Source organism: Bubalus bubalis, chromosome 4, assembly GCF_019923935.1.
Source record: "Bubalus bubalis isolate 160015118507 breed Murrah chromosome 4, NDDB_SH_1, whole genome shotgun sequence".
Classification (NCBI taxonomy): Eukaryota; Metazoa; Chordata; class Mammalia; order Artiodactyla; family Bovidae; genus Bubalus; species Bubalus bubalis.
In genome coordinates this window covers 8,180,870-8,202,169 of record NC_059160.1, presented here as the reverse complement: position 1 = coordinate 8,202,169, position 21,300 = coordinate 8,180,870, and the positions used below count along the sequence as shown (strand labels likewise).

Below are 21,300 nucleotides of genomic sequence, written 5' to 3'. Positions count from 1 at the left end.
TTTTCTGGGCTCCAAAATCACTACAGATGGTGACTGCAGCCATGAAATTAAAAGACGCTTACTCCTTGGAAGGAAAGTTATGACCAACCTAGATAGCATATTCAAAAGCAGAGACATTACTTTGCCAACAAAGGTTCGTCTAGTCAAGGCTATGGTTTTTCCTGTGGTCATGTATGGATGTGAAAGTTGGACTGTGAAGAACGCTGAGTGCTGAAGAATTGATGCTTTTGAACTGTGGTGTTGGAGAAGACTCTTGAGAGTCCCTTGGACTGCAAGGAGATCCAACCAGTCCATTCTGAAGGAGATCAGCCCAGGGATTTCTTTGGAAGGAATGACGCTAAAGCTGAAACTCCAGTACTTTGGCCACCTCATGCGAAGAGCTGACTCATTGGAAAAGACTCTGATGCTGGGAGGGATTGGGGGCAAGAGGAGAAGGGGACGACAGAGGATGAGACGGCTGGATGGCATCACTGACTCGATGGACGTGAGTCTGAGTGAACTCCGGGAGTTGGTGATGGACAGGGAGCCCTGGCGTGCTGCGATTCATGGGGTCACAAAGAGTCGGACACGACTGAGCGACTGATCTGATCTGATCTGATACATCACAACTAAACTTCTGAAAGCTAAAACACAGGCAAAACCGTGAAAGCAGACAGAGGAGAGACAATCTGAGTGAGAGCAGTTCTCTGCCTCATCAGAGGCCATGGAGGCCATCCCATCAAACATCCCACCACCCAGGCGAGGGGCGTGACCAAGTACACGAGGGGTGTGGAGTTATTTCCAACTTGATGTTTTGTGTCAAAAATTAAGTGGACAAAAAAAACTAAGTGAGGAGAAACACACCTAGTAACTGGTTGTGTATTCATTTCACTGTGGAGGTCTGCACTCACAGGCTCCTCACTCTTCCCTGCACTAGCCGCTTTTAATTCTCAACTTTTCAAACTTACAGATCACTGAAAGGGCAAGTAATAACCAACCTTACAACTGTGACCTAGACTCGCCGGGCACCTTTCAGCCATATTTGTGTTCCTCTCCTGTGCACACGTGCACACACACACACGGTTTTGCTGGTTTGTTGATGAAATCACTTGAAAGTGAGCTGCAGTCAGTCGTCCCTTGGCATCTGCAGGTGACTGGCTCCAGGATCCCCCATGGACACCAAAGCCCACAGACGCTCAAGCTCCTTACACAAAATGCACATATCTACGCACATTCCCCCATGTACTTTTTTTATTACTTTTTTAAAATTATTATTTTTTTACATAGTTAAAACTTTTATATTTGGAATTAGCCAGCTGGACTCAGTTTAGATGATCCCAATTTTGTTGGCAACATCCAAAGCATCATAGTCAGGAGCCAGTCGAACATATGCCTTCTTCTCTCCATCAGGCCTGATCAGAGTATTGACCTTAGCCACGTCCATGTCATAGAGCTTCTTCACAGCCTGTTTAATCTGGCGCTTGTTGGCCTTGACATCGACAATGGATACCAGGGTGTTGTTGTCTTTTAATTTCTTCGTGGCTGACCCGGTGGTGAGGGGGAATTTGATGATAGCATGGTGGTCAAGTTTGTTTCTCCTGGGGCGCTCTTCCGAGGATATTTGGGCTGCCTCCTGAACCGCAGTGTTTTGGGCCGCCGGAAGGTGGGTGACGTCCGGATCTTATTTTTTTTTTTTGCGGCTGTGGACACCTTTCAACACTGCTTTCTTGGCCTTCAAAGCCTTTGCTTTGGCTTCAGCTTTAGGAGGGGCAGGGGCTTCCTCCTTCGCCTTCAGCGCCATCTTCATGAAAAGCCCCCATGTACTTTAAATCACCTCCACTTATGACCCCTAAAAGCGACTGCTATGCAAATAGTTTCCAGCGTGTGGACAATTCAAGTTTGGGTTTGGGGAACTTTCTGGGATTTTTTCCCCCAAATATTTTCAATCTGTGGTTGGTTGAATCCACCACCTGTAGATACAGAGTGATGACTGCCAATCATAATATTTTATCCCTAAATTCTACATATGCATTTCTTAAGAATAAAGACATTCTCCTTTGTAACTAAAATATCTTTAGCACACCTCAGAAAATGAACATTATTCAATCATATAGTCTAAAGTACAGTCTGTGTTTGAATTTCAACCGCCCCTCACATGTCTTCTACAGCTGTTTGGATTTTCCCCCTTAATCCAAGATGTAATCAAGAATCATGCACAACATTTAATTGTTTACTACTCAGTCTCAATCTGAAACGGAACTCTTGCCTTTTTCACTTTTCCTGATGCTGCCTTAAGTGTGTCTAAACCAGCTTGTCCTGTGGAAAGAATGTCATATAATCTGAATTTGGCTGCTTCCCCATGATTAGATTTAGGTTAAATGTTTTTGGCAGGAAGAGCACAGAGCTGAGTGCACTTTTCAGCATCAGCGGCACACGCAATGCCGTGCTGCCCAACGGACTGCAGTGCTGAGTGTGAAAGGTGACCCCAGCTCTCCTCATTCTGAAGGAAGCACTCCCCCTCTGTAATTAATACATAATCTGTGGGGTAACACTTGGAGGCCTTGTGAAAATCCTGTTCCCTAAGCACTTCATGCTTTTAGCATCTATTGACAATACCTTCCTGGAATCAGTTATTACGTTGAGAATCGCAAAATATTGAGAACTGCATTTTTACACGATCACTCTAGTAGAGATCAAGAGGCCATTTTTCAGAAGAAAAATATGGGGTGACCAAGTACATGGTCATGCCATCAATATTCCCAGAGAAAGGATACAGGAGGAATAAGCCTGGGGCATTACATAAGAGACTATGCTTACTGGGGGCCATGCTGGATGTGAGCTGATTGTGAGACATCCTCTCAAGAGATGTGCAAGCGGTGTGTGTGTGTGCGTGCATGCACACATGTGTGTACATGTGTGTGTGTGCATGCATACGGCATCATCTAGGGATGTGATATATGTCATGGAGAGATGGAAGAAAACACTTCCCAGGATGAATCTTAAGAAAATCTTGGCATTTAAGCAGAGGTGATAAAGAGAGCCCAGCAAAAGAACCTGAGAAGGCTCACAGGGGTGGGAGAAAGCAATGCAAAGCAGATACAGAAACTAAGCTTCAAGAAAAAGAGATGCCGACAGTGGGCAGGTCAGACAAAACAAGGCTAGCCAAGTTTCCAGAGGATCATGATACTTAGGACAAGGCCAGCAGTCTCAGAGTGATGCCAGTGAGGTATAAGGGGCAGAAAGCCATTTTAACACATGGAGGAGGAGGAGAGGAGACGTGGATTCCAGAGGTGTTGTCCCCCCAGACGTCACGACGTGCTAACACTCCCCATGCATGTTAACTGAGAGCCCATGTGTCAGCTGGCGCTGGGATGTCCATGTTCTCATGGAGCTTACACTCCACTGAAGAATGAGGTGTCAGACATATAAACACCTACCACAGGAGGAAGCAATACAGGCTCTGAGGAATACAGAGCTGGGTATGGGTGACAGAGAGTGATGGGACAGGATTTATACACTGTGGTCAGGGAAAGACTTCCTGGTGTGATGCTGCTGTGATGCCAGGGCTGAGACCCAGAGGAGGGGGAATGAGCCCTGCAGGCAGGAGAGCAGCAAGCAGAGTGGCCTGGGGCAGAACCCGCCAAGTGGCCAGGCTGGCAGAGCAGAGTGACGTGGGAAGAGTGGGAGGAGACGCAGGAAGAGGGGAGCTGCACAGGGCCTTGGAGGGCTCAGGACTTTGCTCTCTTCTCCAGGGGTACTAGAGAAAATGAAATGGAGAGAAGAAATAAAGCGGGATTGTGCCCGTCAACCTTGCCATGGATAAAGTGGCTCCCGGGATCTGCTGTGAACAGTTTCTGTGTGTTTTCCCTAAGGTTTTCAAGATGGAAATGGCCTGATGTGAGCTCCTGAGTACCTGCTGTTTCCACACTTTATAAAGGAGAACTGACTTGCGTGGGGTCACATCCTAATCGGCTGCAGAACGAAGACCAGGCTCTAGTTCTCCTGATGTCCAAATCCAGAGCTTTTCGTGTGTGTCTATTTCCACATAAGCCAGGTAGGAGGAGGGTGGGAGTGGTTCAGAGGAAACATACTTCTCTGATTGAGTTGTTTTGTTTTTTTAAGTTACCAAAAAGTAACCACCACCAGAGATTTTAATCTGGTCTTCTATATTTTGCTTTCCTGTCCTGGCTCTTCCTCTGGAGACAAACGCCGCCTCATCATTCGCTCAAATACTGGCAACGGGACAGAAAGGAGGACTTGAGACGCGACCTCGGGCCATGTCAAGGGGCACACAGCTCCCCACCCCTCTCTCCATCAGCCCTCTCTCAGAGGGCTCAACAGAGCAGAGGGAGTCGCTATATAATCAGATTCCCTCCAAAGTGAATTCTGCCATGTCCCATGGCCCCGGCACAGAAGTCTGTCACATGGGTCTGGGCAGCGCAGGAAATCTGCCCAACTCACCCCAGCCGCGGGGCAAGGCCACTCGGGCGGCAGCGAGGTGGGCTTTTCCCAGCACTGGAGACGAGGGGCACCAGCTGCCTGCGCTCAGGCACACTGCAACAACCTCAACTGTCTTGGGAGATCCATCACTGACTCCTGACTCAGGTGGACGGGGCTACCCTCCACTCCAGGACTCCTGCGGAGAGGTGAACAGCAGCATTCTATGCCATCAAGGGGAGCGAGGCCTGCGACCCTAGTCCAGTGTTTCCCCAAGTGGGGTTCCAGAAGTCTTGGAGGGTACTTGCTTAGGAAGTCTTGGAGAGTAAGAATCTAACGCAGATTTCTGAGCTTCAGGAATTTTAATCTTTAATAAAAGCTCTTCGAGGAGGCTGGTGCCAGTAAAATGTGAAAGCCCCTGTCTCCCTAGTCCAGAAGGCAGGGGAGAGGTGACACTGCAGATGAGAAAAAAGGATTTTACTTGCTCACTCCCCACCACCGGGGGCTACGTGACTGCACAGTATGCCGAGTCAGGTCTGGATAACTTTTCTGAACAGTTAACTCAGGACTGCATCTCTGCTGGCGGCGCACAGGCACCCACAGACTGGTGGAGTTGAATTTCCTGAGCCCTTTCAGGGCCAGTGTTTCAACCTGCAAAGTACGTATTTCTGAGAGTCAACGCATCGGCGGCTGTTTGCCCGTTTGCCGTTTTCCTCACTCTCTGACGAGGACCTGCTTCAGCCAGGATGGACTCCATATGCTGCTGCTGGGACTGGCCTGGCAATCCCACTCCATGGAAGGCAGCTCCAGAAACGCGGCCCTTGCTCTAGGGCGAGCGGGTGGGGAGCTCGGAGGCTGCTGTGTCACTGGGTTCACAACACCATTAGGGCAACCGTTTTCCCTGGGACTCCATATCCAGGCAGAGCAGGGGCTCTTAACCTGGGGCACGCTGTACTACTTTAGATCATCTGTGAATCCCTGGAAATTGTGTGCTGAGTTCTGGGTTACTTGCCTGGGAAACCGCCTAGTGAGAGGACATGCAAGATTTCCCAAGGAGCATCAATGGCACCAAAAAAAAAAAAAAAAAAAATTCAGAACCTCTGATTTAACTAAGAGTTAAGACAGAGAAGAGATGCCCACGGCCTTCAAGCCAGCATACAGGAGCAGCAACTTGGAAGCAATTTTAACAGATGGCTTTAAAATGATGGAGTAACTTTCACATACACCCTCCCTACTAACTTTCACTTTCCCCGCCAAACCTGGTTCTTGATCTGACACTGTTCTCAATTTTTAATATTTACAAAGTTGACATTTTGGTGAGCTTACATCAGGTCATCATCATGAAATTCCACTATCAGTAAGAATCATTAGACTGTGACCTTCAGGAATCAGCCTGGGGTTTGGAGCCAGAAGACCCGGATTGGATCTACCTCTGTCTTCCACTGGTGCTGTGACCTCAGGCAAGGCCTCTGATCCTCCACTCTTCGGTATCCTCATCCACAAAACGGCAACTATACAGGCCCCTGCGGCAGTGGTTCTCAGCATTACAGTGAAAATGCTCCACCATCTGCTGGAAGCTCTGCTTAATAAGCTTCTGGCATTGTTACTGTTTTAAACTTATTTTTTTTTTCTGTGCCATTCTACTTCTGAAGAGAACGTGTGGGAGTGGAGTCAAATGCTGAGAGCTAACTGGGGCTGACTTCCATTTTTTGTCTTTCTGTTTTTATCTGTCATGCCAAAGTGCCTACAAAAATAACCAGCAATAATGATATTAACCAAAGAACTGGGTCGACAGTCCAGGGACTGGCCATGACAATGAAAACCAGAACTAAGTCCAGGAGAGTCAAAGAAAAAGCTTTGGTGATGGGCTATGGGGAAAGATCACGCACTCCAGGGCAAGCAAGGATCCCCACTAACAGGCAGAAAACGTGCTCCACACACATCCTGTTTTGGTAGCAGGCTGGCCAACCACCCCTGTTTCGGCACTTGGGCTGTCACCCCACCCAAACCAGCAGGGGAGCCAACTACCAAGCACGAAGGTCAAAAACGGAGGCTTAAGGATGCGCAGCTTTTCCTTTTCAGAAGTGCAAGCTGCTCCCGGGTCTTCAACCTTGACCCCACTGACAGGGCAAAAGACTTGAGACTGGGAGGTAAAAGTCATCACACAATTCTGCATGGCATGAATACCAACAGGTACAGTGAATTTCAAAAGCTTAAAATGTGAGGGGTCAAATATTCTGAACTTGGCCTTGCAAGTCTGTCTTTGGCCTACATGCCAGGCCTGTTTGTATCCAGCTTTCACACCACAGCCCAGCCTAGCGCTCCAGATCAGTCCGTCATTCCAATACACAGTTCATGCTGCAGCACACACAGACATTCCTTTTTGAAGCCCCGTAACCAAAATGTCTAGGTTACCTGTTAGATACAAGCTCTGAATCACCTCCGCTCCTCTGCAAATAACCTCCCATTAGGCTGAAGGATTTTAAATCACCACCATCATCAGATATCCATCAGGGCTCCCCCGAATGCGTAATTCTTTAGGATTTCATTGTTTAAGAAAAGTTAGTACATAGCTTCAACAAGTAACTTAAACTCCTTCACTATCTTGAAAAGATATGGCAAAGTATCTCAGATACTATCTTTAAAACCATCTCAGATACTTCGGGAGAAGGCAATGGCACCCCACTCCAGTACTCTTGCCTGGAAAACCCCATGGATGGAGGAGCCTGGTAGGCTGTAGTCCACGGGGTCACTAGGAGTCGGACACGACTGAGCGGCTTCACTTTCACTTTTCACTTTCCTGCATTGGAGAAGGAAATGACAATCCACTCCAGTGTTCTTGCCTGGAGAATCCCAGGGACGGGGGAGCCTGGTGCTTCCGTCTATGGGGTCGCACAGAGTCGGACACGACTGAAGCGACTTAGCAGCAACAGATACTTCCAAAACTATTAAATGAAACTGAATACCTATTATACATTTTAGGTATTAAACTGTATCAAGAACCTGTATCAGGAAGACTACTTCTGATGGTCTGTCCAAGAGAGCTCCCTGTTGGATTCCTCCTCAGATTCAACAAGGAAAATGCATGGAACATACAACTCATTCTAGAGTTATTTTAGGATTTGATAGCAACTGGACAAGGAGGCAGTTCCGCGCTAGTCACTGACCCCTGACGTCGGAACACACACTGCTGGTGACCTACAGCAGCAGGAAGAGAGACAAGAAGGCTGCTGCCTCTCAGAAAGTGAAGTCGCTCAGTCGTGTCCGACTTTTTGCGACCCCATGGACGGTAGCCTACGAGGCTCCGCCGTCCATGGGATTTTCCAGGCAAGAATACTGGAGTGGGCTCCCATTTCCTTCTCCAGGACCTCTCAGAAAGGCAACATGAAATGCCAGGGAGTGACATGCCCAGCTGGTCTTCTCCTGAGATGAAAGAGAAGATTCCTGAGGCCATATGGTAACACAGTCTTCCTTCAGCTTCAAATCCAGGATCAGGTTAGCCCCGATCCTGGAACACACGCTTGACCGTGGCGTTTCTCAAATGTCCTGTAAACCTGGGATCCAACTAGAGTGAAATGGTCTCACTCCTGAGCTGAGGATACAGCATCTCAGATAGCCAGACTTCTCTGCTTTTAAAAAAAAAAGTAATGTTGTACATCTGAAACAAATATCATGTATACCAGCCATATCTCAATTAAAAAGAAAAAGCAGAAATAAACTAGCTCTTTCACTCAAAGATATCTATGTATCTGAAAGCGCCAAGGGGACCACACTAACAGCTGTGAGAGTGAGCCCCTGAGAAGCACAGGCCCGGGGTCCCCGCCTGGGCTGGAGCCGGGTGCAAACTGCAGGCTTTGGAGGAGGTCTTTTTCTGAGCTCTTGCTGGAAAGGGGTACAGGTCAATCCTGTCCAGACTTTTCTGGCTCACAGGGACAGCTATTCAGAGACGACCACACAGAGCTTCTGTGACTCCCAAGTGGACTGGAGCACACAGGCAAGGGCTGAGGCCCAGGGGAGAGCCCACTCTCACCCAAACGCATCAGCTACGCAAGATCCTCTCAGAAAGAATGCCTCACACACACTAACACTTCACTTCAAATCAAAACAAACAACATTTCCTTTCAGCCTACAATTCTGTCATCTTCCATCTTTATAAGCTTTTTAAAAAGTGAGCAATTTGTCCGCAAACTAGACCCTCATCTGTGCTGGAATCACCACTGGGTCCCCGCTGGTGAACATTTCAGTCTCTTGGCAAGCTGCCCAGAAATTAAAAATATATACATTATTTCCAACCTATCCACTTACTTGTTTTAAAAGAGATTAAAAAAAAAAAATTACCATGAAGAGGGCAAGCTAATAAAAGAGTAGTCCTGCCAATATTCAACCGAAAGAGAACCTTAACAGAGTACTGTGTGTGGCTAGTGGTTCTCTGACTCTCAACGATTTTCAGCAAATTGCTCTTATTTTATTGGCTGTGCCTCAAGGCACGTGGGATCTTACTTCCCCAAACAGGGATCAAATCCGCGCCCCTACAGTGGAAGTGCACAGTCTTCCTCTAGGGAAGTCCCTCAGCAACTGTTTTTTAATCCAAGAGTAGAGAGGAAAGTGAAATTAAGGAGAATTTTATTTACTGAAGGACAGTTCCTGTGTCCAAACACTGGTTTTCACAGAAGTTAATGAGCTATATATATTAAAAGCTACTTTCAGATACCCGAATGGCAGATCCAAGCGAAAGCTCCACTCACTGCAAATAATTCTGCCCGTATCTCAAAAGCAGAAACAACGTATCATCTCATTTATCTCCAAAATTAACTGTGGGGTAGAGAAGCATTTTATTTTTTTCACTTATTTTATTGAAGTATAGTTGATTGACAATGTTGTGTTGTCTGGTGTGGAGCAAAGTGAATCAGTTATACATATATATATTATAGCTGACATCTGCCAATCCCAAACTCCCAGTCCATCTGTCCCTCGCCTCCCCGCTCCTTGGCAACCACAAGGCCGCTGTCTACATCTGTGCGTCTGTTTGTTTCATTTGTGTCATACTTCAGATTCCACAGAAAGTGACATCATATGGTATTTGCCTTTCTTTCTGCCTTATTTTACTTAGTATGATAATCTCCAGGTTCATTAGTGTTGCTACAAATGGCATCACTTCGCTCTTTTTTGTGGCTGAGTAGTATTCCAGTGTGTGTGCAGAATATCTTCTTTATCCATATATCTGTTGATGGACATTTAAGGTTTTTTCCATGTTCAGATAAGAATTTTATAAAAGTAGAATTTGAATTCAGAAAAGTGAAATGAGTTGTCCGAAGTCACCTTGTTTCTAAGTGGCCGAATAAAGCCTAAAATCCTATTGTCTAATACTACACCCACCACCCACATGTGACCATTTAAATTAAATAAAATAAATTTAAAAATCCAGCTCTTCACTCAAGCTAGCCACATCTAAGTGCTCGGGAGTACCTGTGGGTACGGCTGGTGTCACAGAACACTTGTATCAACACTGAAAGTGCTACTGGACAGGGCTGGTGTGGAGGGGGGCTAGTTCTTTAGAATTCATGGAAACTTGGGGAAAAGATGCCATGGATCTCATTATTTAATAAAGATGGACTGAGAATTACAAAGTTAAATCACAGCTCCTTTCTTTTATTACAAGAAATTTTGAGGCCTGGGGTTGGTTTATCTTCTCAGGGGTTATGAACACCAAGAGTTATTTTTAAAAGAGCTTCACCAAAATGGATTTTATCCATATGTACTCAGGAAAGAGAATCTTGAAACAAGGTTTATATACCTTTGATGAAGAATAATATAAGAAATAATTCCCAAGTTACAAATAACAAAAATATTATTATTAAGAAATTCAGCTACAGAGGAAAAGAGATCATAATAATTAACCCTGACACTTTCAGCCATTAAATAATCTTTTGTCAGAGTTTAGAAGAAATTTCTTCCTGGTACAGAGACTGCTATACTCAGATGAACAGGAGATTTTCAGCTGACGTGGGACCCAGTAAAATGCCAGTTTAAGCAACTGGGTCTCTGTGCAGCACTTGGCCAACACCGACAGCTGAAGCTGACAAAGGGGTCGGACTGCAGAACTGAAGGGTCAGGAGTCAAGATGTGGTAAAGCTTATTAGAAACAGAGCTGCAGGAACTCCATCACATGAGACCATTTTTTTCCAGTTTCAATGTGAGAACATGGGGCCTACTAGCAGAGCCACAAACCAATCAAACGCGCTGACCACTGGTTCACTTTCTCACCCAGCAGCAAGTCTGAGTGCCTCTCAGGGCCCAGCCCGATTGAGAGGCCTCTGGATCGACCCTGGCTGCCCTGAGTTGTGATGCCTTCACACTGTGTATGTATTCTCCCAACAATTCAGAAGAAAGTGTCACCAGGGGCAGTGGCTAGGTGCGCAGAAACACCATTTAAAATGAAAACAAGACAAAACAAACAAACAAAAAAAACTCACCCAAGAAATACAGAGGGAAGTCCCTAACCTATTGGATAAACAGATGATTTCCTCATGGGCTTGCCAAGGTACCAAGGTTTTCCTACTATATGCATATGGGGCAATAATGAACTGGTAAGGGGTAACTGAGGCATTAGAAAATGTGATCTCTGCTTTTCTTCAAGGGCTCACAGGAGAATAACAAGAGGCTGAGAGGGAAGAGACAAATTAGGCTCTTCTCTCATATCTAGGAAGATTACAGGAAATTTATCTGTCATTTGTTTGGGTCAGGAGAATGTCCATGTTTTCCTTTAAAAGGTTATTCCTCTGCAGCAGCCCTGACTGCCAGAATATTTTTCTTAGTTTTCACCTTAACTTTCTGGCTTGTACAACTTTAAATGTCAGAGAGAGAGGCTGTGGGGAAACTCTGTTTGGAAACAAAGTGAACCACACAGGACCCGCCTCTTCTATGACTTTTCATCTGAAATACAGAGGCATTCCTTAATTTCTGGACTTGAACACCAGCTTCCTATCTGTGCCATCGCTCCTGTTCCCTCAAGATATGCAGAGCTTCAGACATCAGGAAAGAAAGCATAGGACCTAGAATATGTAATTCTTCGCTATCTGGCACTCTGCACTTGGTACGGTTTAAGTAGTGTTACACTTGAGACACAGGTTTATATGATGAGAATGAGGGATTCTGAGAAATGACCCTATTTAAAAACACATTAGAAACCACCAACTTCTAGACCCCGTAGTTCAGATGCCATGAGCAGAGCGTATCAAGCAGTAGAAAGAGGTGTATGGGAATTGAGAGGCTCTTAGTGAAGTCGCTCAGTCGTGTCTGACTCTCTGCGACCCCATAGACTGTAGCCTACCAGGCTCCTCTGTCCATGGGATTTTCCAGGCAACAGTACTGGAGTGGGTTGCCATTTCCTTCTCCAGGGGATCTTCCCAACCCAGGGCTCGAATCTGGGTCTCCCGCATTGTAGACAGACGCTTTACCATCTGAGCCACCAGGGAGGTCCTTAAATCCCCTGAAATCTATGGGAAGGCCACTGCCCAACTCTGAACAATATGCAAAACTACCAACAACCCTGAAGGCAGGGCAGCCACTGAAAACATCATGCCCTGCAGACATGATGTCCAGACTGGAAGCCAGAGACCCCTGTGGGAGCTGTGGGAATGCTCTGTGAAACAAGGTGGGTGAGTTTTTCTTCCCAGAGCTACACAAAGATCAGGACGCGATGAATTGGACAAAAGACATAAACAGAAACTGATGAGGCAGAATACGGCCATGACTACACTGCTCCTTTCCCCTGGTTTAAGGGTCTTTAACGACTTTCATAAGTTGTACAGGTAACTTAAACATAAAGGCACTTTTCAGAAACTCCTCAGGCCAGCAAGATGGAAGTGAAACAGGCACTTCAAACCAGATGCTATCTTTCCAGATCGCCCAGTCTTCAATAACCAACAAATTGCTCATCAGTTACGATTTGCCCCCAGCACTACTCACATTTTCTTTTAAAAGACGTGAGCAAAGGATGACCATGGAATTGGTGGGGGTGTCAGGGAGGCAGAGAATGTCCCAGATTATAACAGGAGTTACAGTGGTGGCGAGGGGCTGTGGTGAGGAAGTGGGGTTACTCAGAGGGTGAGGGGCTGGGAAGCTCATCTTTGGGAACTCTGGGCCCCGTCTAGCAGGGCACTTCACACCTGGAGCTCTTCCTAGGCCTCAACACTCCCTCTCTCACAATCTGAGAGTTTGCTACCTACTTTCTTCACTGGAAAAGCTGAAAAACAAGCTGTGCCCATCGTTGAAGGTGGCATGTGTTATAAGGGAAAATGCGATATTCTCACAGAAGCAGGGCGTTTCTATTCCTACAGGAAGGGCAGTTACTCTCACTTCACAGATGCAGAGAACCACCCAAGGTACACAATTAGACACTCAGAATATTTTAGAATCTGAGCTCCTGGGAGAACAGGAGTGTTGTTTCAAATTCCATGCCCAGAATTCCAACAAGTTTGCAGTTAAGTAGTATCTGTTTCTGTCTGTCTTTCATTCTCTCTTTCTCTCTCATACACACACCATTTTACAATTGGCTGTCTTCATTCATTCATTCATTCAGTGCCAGGTACTGGGGGCAGAAATATAAATAAGATACCTCCTCAAGGAGCTCACAGTCTAACTGGAGAGACAAACATCTAAGCAAATAACTGCAATACTCAAGCATTGTTTGTCTTAACAGCACAGAATCCTGTAAGAAATGCGACACAATAAATCCTACTAAGCAGTTATCTCCAGTAGTCCCTGGTATCAAATGAAAGGCTGCAAAAAAATGTAAGGCCCTCACCCTCCGAGTGGTTTTTAGACCCTGAACATACTACCGATTCCGAGAAGCAGCACTATGTGCCCAGAACTAGCACTGCCCACAGCTCAGCACTGAGCCGCTCTTGTGTTGTGTACGGGCGAATCCTACCAGCCAGATAAACTGTGAAGTGTCTTAAGGGCAGGTCCCATGCTGAACATTTCTTTAATCTCTAGAGCACCTAGAATTATCACAGGCAAAAAACAGATCCGAAACACAGGATGTCCTTGGCAAAAGGGACAATGAGACTGATACGGGGTGACTTGTTCCTCTACAAGGTTTGGAGACTGGCAGATTTGGGGTGTTTTATAAAAGCACACCACCACTCTACCTGAGCACATTAACAGACCCACACTTTAAGGAGAAGAGTCCTTCACTGCAAGGTCAGAGGAAACAGCATGTGGGCAAATGGTTTGGTAGTTAACTGCAATTTAAAAAAAAATAAACTTGAGACTTGAATCTCCTGGCTGATGCTTAGGACAGAAACAGACCTCAGGATCTTTATACTTGCTATGAAGTTCCAGCTCTTAGAAATGGATCTGACATCACCACGAGGTCAATCAGATCCTGTCTTCACTTGCTTGAATGTCCTCGATGGCCTCCCATTGCACTTAGAGTAGAATCTACCTCCTCCGTGCGGTTGACAGGGCTCTAGTTCGGGCCCTGCCCAGCCTGCCTATCTTAGCTGGCCCTCACTCTGCCCTCACTCACCAGGCCCAGCAACCATGGCTTCCTTGATGTGTTCAAACATGCCAGGCTCTTAACCGCGCTGGGCCCTCAGACTTGCTTTCCCTTCTTCCTGGGCCCTCTTTCTGCTTCTGAATGACTGACCCCAACTAACCCTTCAGATCTCAGCTCAGATACTTCCTTCTCGAGGAGGCCTTTCTTGACCAACTTCTTCAAAGTGATCCCCTCTCATCCCTGTTATCTGTTAATATGCCAACCGGTTACATTCACTTCAGAGCACTTACCATGTTCTGAAGCAACAGTGTTAGTTTATTTGTCTCCCTGTTTGTTATGTTATCAGTCTACTTAGTAAGTGCAAAACTCCTGAGAGCAGGAGCTGGGTTTATCTTGCTGCATCAGTAGGCACATACCAGTTAGCCAAATACTGTGAATGAATGAGTGAGAACTAGCAAGATACAGCGGCAGCAGGTTAGCAGGCACTGAGTTAAGGTTTAAAAAATTAAAACATCAGTCCTTCCACTATGAAGCTGGAAGTGGTAAACGATATATAAATTTTTATTTCATTCAGCTGTGCCCAAGTAGCAGGAACACACAAAGATAAAAAAAACGAAGAGGGAGAGCCTAAGCTCTCCACAGATGACTCAAAAAGAAATGTCAAAAAGAGCAAAACCCTGCTGGTGTCAGCTTCCGCTTGTTTTATAAGGCTGCTGGTATTAAAGGCAAATTTTCTTACTTTGAATAGATTCCAAGATGGGTTTATTTCTCCCCAGTGATGCGGTTGTGCACCGAGCCCCACCCTGTGATACCCCATCAATGACTCCAGTTACACCAGGCTAGGGTATGTGAGGCTCTCACTCTAAACAAAACTGGGGCTGACTTGGAATACTAGGTGAGAAAGGGCCATCCCTCCCCAAGCACCCCAACATTCAGGCTAAACACACGAGGGGAGAGCGCTCCCTCACAGAACCCCAGCTCACGATGTGTTCCTCCTAGAAAGGGAAGTGGCACAGGGCGGAGAAACCCTTTTAAAGGTGCAGCTCACAAGCTAAGGGTGATTCAATGGCACCCGTAAGCCGAACGCTGTTTCTCTGAACTTGATCAATGAGCACAGGTCTCTTAACTATGGCCAAGTGAGAGGCCCTGAACTTGGGAAAGCGTGACAAAGAAAGGAGCGAGAAACGAGCCCGGTGGCCCTGTTTTCTGTTAGGTGCTTCCCGTGGCATGCTGGGTACACACACTGCGTCCCCAAAGCACCTCCATCAGGGGCTGAGAGGCAGGGGGTACTTACGCGGCATGATCCCTTGGCTCACCAGCTCCTCCCGAGTCCGGCGCTGCTGGAGCTTCAACTGCAGCACTGCAGGACAGCAAAGAGAAAGGGGAGATGAAGGCTCAGGCAGCCGTTCCACCACAAAAGACACATTTTCAAATGCAAAGAAAGCCTCGACACACAAGGGTGTAGTGTGAAAGAAGGATCCCCGGTAACTGTGGCTGTAATTGCAGAAGTGGCCTGATACAGCAGGGCTTCCGTATTCTGCTGTGGGCGGCGAGAGGAAGTTGCGAAGGGTCTTGCAGGGCGATAACAATCCACAAAGTACCAGAGTCTTGCCTATTGCTCAAAACCTCCTACAACACTGTGTCCTCCTCCAGGACTGAAAAAACACAAATTCTTAACTCTAAGAAAACATAATGAGGACCACCGCCCAGCAGAAAAGGCTTTTTCTAGCTGCTCTACGCCTTCCTCCTGGTGGCAAATGTTTATCACAGTTAAGTGTAGTGAGTTACAGATCAGGGAGTATTGGTTATTTGTAAAATCTTCTCTTTTGGATCTAAAAATTATACCTGTTTTCACCAAGCAATGCACTTCCCTGGGCCAGAAACTATTTTCCCATTAAGACAACTCTTCTCTGCCTCTTCCTCTGCATTTCGATCCTTCTTCTGTTGACGTGAAACACAAAGCTAGGTGAGTCAAAGCACATCCGGGCTAGGGGAGGGTGATGAGGGGGTTTTCTCCTATTTCTACTCTGGCAACACCACTTGATGTAACAAGTTAATAGGAATTTTTTTAAGTTAAAAGCCAATTATCTTTATTTCAAATGTGAGTGAAACCTAAAGGGTATTATTACCACTGCACAACATGCGGAATGATCAAGGCCTCCAATCAGAGGCGAAGTGAGAACATGTTCGGAAAAGGAAGGTTGAGAGGCTCTCACGGGCCAAGGGAAGTTCCTTTCTGTGATAAGTCTTCATTCTAAGGTCCTGCAAGTCCCATCTGAGGGCGACCTGTATCTATGTGGAATCACATTACCCTAACGTCTGTCTTTCCCATCCACAAAGCAGTTTTAAGACAGCCTCCCCAGATGGCAGACCTGTAACCAGTCTCCTGACTACCCTCAAATCCAGCAGGTCCAAAACCTACTGCTTGTGCCTAGTCGCTCAGTCCTGTCCGACTCTTTGTGACTCACTGGATTGCAGCCCGCCAGGCTCCTCTGTCCACGGGATTTTTCAGGCAAGAATACTGGAGTGGGTTGCCGTTTCTTTCTCCAGGGGATCTTCCCAGACCCCGGGATGGAACCTGCATCTCCGGTGTCTTCTGCATAGCAGGTAGATTCTTTACCTGCTGAGCCATCTCTTCCCCACCCCACTCCTCAAATCTAATCAACAGTCCATCCTTTTTCTCTTTAAGGGTATCACCATCCTCCTCCCCAGTACTACCACTAAAATTTTCAAGCCAACTTCAACTCTGCTAGCTCCTTACACTCCTATTTTATCAAGTTTACTGCATCTTCTCATGCTGCAGTGATAGCACTGGTCTTCCCAACCCAGGGATTGAACCCCAGTCTCCCGCGTTATAGACAGATTCTTTACCATCTGGGCCACCGGGGAAGCCCTCACCCATTCTAAGTCGTCACAGTCCGGATTGTCCAATTACTCACAGTTCACTTCACCTGGAAATGCCTACCTCATCACTTCTTCACCTGACTTTCCCAACTGAGAATTACTCCAGGCCTCTGATGAACTACCTTGTATCTGTTATAAAAAGTATAGAGATATTTTGCCCTGTGTAATACTTACCTCCAAATAAATGTAAACTCCTCGAGGATAGGGAATGTATCTTATTAATCTATGATGCTCTCCCAACCAATAGCACTCAGTACACAGTAGGTATTTGACAACTGTTTCTTAAATTGAACTGCATCTCTAAATGATGATACATACAGTCAGAGAAATCTAAATAGGTGGGTATTATTATCATTTACAAATTAACACTGTTAAAATTAAGAAAGCCTTGCAGAATAAAAGATAAAAGTGGCAACAGCCACACTAATAGCTAACACTGATAGAACCAATGGACAGAACAGGTATTATTATCCTACTTTACAGGCAAGGAAAATGAGGCCCAGAGAGATTAAGTAATTTCCCTAAGGTTATCCACTAATAGAGGTACAACAGGTTCTGAACTCAAGCATTCTGATTCCAGAACCTGGGCTCCCCACTTCTCTGTTTCTCCAGGATCTCCTGAAAGCCTGTGCTGCTAAGATAACAGGCCCGGAGTGTGATTGCCTGGGTTCATTCTGTGCCAAGACAGACAAAGGGGCTGAGGGACATAGATGATTCAGGCCAGGGACAAAGAAGTCTAGGAGATCAGCTTCAGTAAAATAAATTTAAATTAAGAACTTGATTTCAGAATAAATTATAGATCAGCAGCAACAGTAATAATAAAATTATAAGAGGAATCATTGAGTGTTGCTACGTGTCAGTCCTATATTAAATGACTGACATACTTAAAAAAAAAAAAAGAAAGCCCTGTGGGGATATTACAATTATTATCTCCATTTTACAGATGAAAAAACTAAGGATCAAACCTTTAAACTTTTGCCTTGGGTCAAATGGCTCAAAAGTGCAGGAACTACGATTCACATCAGGTCTCTGTGATTCTAAAGTGAAGGGAAATACTTAATACTGTGCCATGTTTCCTTGGAAGAAAGAGGAGGGCCAGGCAGAATAAAGTAAGAGGGGAAAGGGGAATCTCTTAGCTTTTACAGTGTTTCTAAGGCCCAGTATAAGATGAGTTACTGGAAAATGATTAAATGTATCAAACTTATTTCATTTCAGAGAACAGGGAAACCTAATGCAGTAAGTCTGAACACTTCAAAAAAACAATAATGAATGAAAAATACGTCTATTATCCAAGAATAGTTCTGAAATAGCAATTCGCGCCTTTCCAAAAACCCATATACAGATAGGGCCATAAGGAATCCATTATGCAAACTTCTTGACTGAAAAACTTCTTGCTTCATGAAAGCAAAAGGGTAAGTCTATGATTCATGGAGTTTAGTTGCTTTTTTTTTTAATGGCTCTAGTTCAAAGGGGAAGATTCATCTAATAAACCTTTTCCATCTCAAACTAAATGAAATTAAAGTTCAGTTATCTGAAAATTCCATTTGTGCCTCTCAGCAGTTAATACCAAACTCTAGTCTAATCTGAAATCTGACCAAGTTTCCCATTCACGTAATAGAATTAACCCTGTGTCAGTATGCCCTGGGTACTGCTACAACCTGATAGTAGGTATGTATTATTTCATACATTGCATAATCCCTGCTCACCCTAACAATGTTTATAAGGAGGAAAATAAGCAGCAAATTCAGAATTATGGTGTATGGTATCTGTTTGGCTGTGTATATATACAAAATCCTTCTTCTGAGATGTCTGACCACAAAGAAACAGTATTTACATGAATTTCCCCTTTCCTTGCTGCTGCTGCTGCTAAGTCACTTCAGTCGTGTCCAACTCTGTGCGACCCCATAGACAGCAGCCCTCCAGGCTCCCTCGTCCCTGGGATTCTCCAGGCAAGAACACTGGAGTGGGTTGCCATTTCCTTCTCCAATGCAGGAAAGTGAAAAGTGAAAGTGAAGTCGCTCAGTCGTGTCCGACTCCTAGTGACCCCATGGACTGCAGCCTACCAGGCTCCTCTGTCCATGGGATCTCCAGGCAAGAGTACTGGAGTGGGGTGCCATTGCCTTCTCCGTTCCCCTTTCCTTAGTCTATCTTAATTCCTCTTAATTCTAAGCAGTCTAAATAAAATGCCTTTATGTTTCTAGGCCTTGGGATTATTCATTTTAGAAGAAATCATTCAATAATTTAAATACCATAAGAGTCATATATTATGTATTCACTGCAAAAGGTAGTCAAATCAGGAGCATATTTAAGAGAACATAATTTAATACAAACCACCCTCACCAAGTAAAGCTAACACTAGTTCAAGTGATTATTTTCAAACAGTGCTAGATCAAGGCAATTTTTAAAAGTAGGAATGCAATAAATTCTATGTTAGTGTATATAACCATTTAGATTTCCTCTCCAGTCCCTAATAAAAAACTAAACAAAAATACCTATTTATGTACAAGCACAAGTCTTTATACCTTCACTGTTACTGAATTCCACAAATTTAATATAGCATCTGGTTTTAAATGCGTCTGTGCAAGCAGCCTATTATATATAGATGAACAGATGTCTTTGAAGCTGATGCCTGGTGAATCAATTGAGCTGCCTGCCAGTAAAGGGTTGAAAGAAAAGAAACAAACCATAAAGTGGGGAACCTGAGGTTCTCCGTTCCCCATGAAAAGAACCAAGTTTTCAATCTATTTCAAATAAAGGTGATCAACTGCTATTTGAACAACTGGCCACTCAGGAAATTAGAGCAAGGGGAGGAACCTGACATTCTTCTGCCCGGTAAGACCACAGAGGTATGCCAATGGTATTCAAGGGCTGATGCCCAAGGACTGAATGTATCAAACAATTGAATCAATCAGGTGGTGTATTCCCAAGTCTGGCTCTGTGGCTCCCACTGGTCAGAAATTCTGTATTTTACTGGGAAGGGAGGTGTGCAGCTCAGCAGGTTGCTCCTACCTCATTTGTATTCTTACCCATTACTGGTTTCCCCAAGACTTCTAGAATAGGGAGGGGAAGTGTGAGTTATGAGGGAAATAGAAGAGAAGAGCAAAGAGTTAGTACAGGAATAACTGGGAAAGAGCAAAACCCCTCCCCGTGTACCATCCTTGCTCAGGACAAAGACCTCTTCAATGAAGATTCTGACTGCAGGAACGTCCCATTACCTCAGCTCTGTCAGAAACACTGATAAATCTTTTTCTCCATTCTTTAAATCTGGATATGAAACTTTAAACCTAATCAAAAGACCATGAATTTGATTGCAACTTTTCAGAATATTTATGTTATGAAAAGGCTCCAAAATAAACTTGCTGATTTTGGGAATAAAGGAGATGCTCCTTGACTAGATACTACAAGTTAGCCCAAAAAGGCAGTGCTGTATTAGAAACTCAGTGAGGTTTATATGCTTGAAGAGGGCAAAAGGCAAACAAGCCTTCTCAAAAATCTTTTCTCCCCACCCCAAACCCCCACCAACATATCTGACTCTAAGCCATGGAGGTTCTCATAGTTCCAAGGAGGATACAGAAACCCAGAAATGATCAACTGAAAGACTGGCCTGGTTGGAGTTGAGTCTGAAATTATGAGTTTTCATGAGGATTAAAAGTGATCGCTATAGTAAGATACTAAAATAAAGGATGAATACACTAGAAAATAAATTAGATGTCATTCCTGGTATTCCTAAGATACAACTAATACTAGAAGATTTCTCCATTTTAATTCAACTTCATGATACTTACATGATTTAGAATAAGGAATGTTTGATTTATCTACTCATGAATTACAATCAACCTCGTTCTTGATAATGAACAAATATGCAGAAAATCTACAAGAACGTCAAGACTTGAATACACTCCACCCAACAACCAAAGAACACAGATTCTTCTCAAGCATACATGGAACGGGCTCTAGGACAGATCATATACTAGGCCATAAAACGACTTTCAATAAGGTTAAATGAATTTAAATGATACAAAGTACATTCTTTGACTACAATGAAATTAAATTAGAAACTAACAACAGAAGAAAATCTGAGAAATTCAAAAATATGGAGAAATTAAATAACACACTCTAAAATCAGATTGATTATATTCTTTGCAGCCAAAGATAGAAAAGCTCTATACAGTCAGCAAAAACAAGATCGGGAGCTGACTGTGGCTCAGACCATGAACTCCTTATTGCCAAATTCAGACTTAAATTGAAGAAAGTAGGGAAAACCACTAGACCATTCAGGTATGACCTACATCAAATCCCTTATGATTATACAGTAGAAGTGGGAAACAGATTTAAGGGACTAGATCTGATAGAGTGCCTGATGAACTATGGATGGAGGTTGGTGACACTGTACAGGAGACAGGGATCAAGACCACCCCCAAGAAAAAGAAATGCAAAAAAGCAAAATGGCTGTCTGAGGAGGCCTTACAAATAGCTGT

The 21,300-nt window shown here is 44.7% G+C and overlaps 1 protein-coding gene and 1 pseudogene across 8 annotated transcripts in view; both read right to left on the bottom strand.

Moving 5' to 3' along the window:
• MRTFA (myocardin related transcription factor A) overlaps positions 1 to 21,300 on the bottom strand; it is a 207,750-nt gene that overhangs the window by 24,144 nt on the left and 162,306 nt on the right. For all 8 annotated transcript variants that reach the window (XM_044940823.2, XM_044940825.2, XM_044940827.2 and 5 more), the window contains one exon: positions 15,213 to 15,278. In XM_044940823.2, the coding sequence (XP_044796758.1) occupies positions 15,213 to 15,278 (66 nt within the window). The remainder of the gene's footprint in view (positions 1 to 15,212; positions 15,279 to 21,300) is intronic.
• LOC123333156 lies at positions 1,263 to 5,066 on the bottom strand (annotated as a pseudogene).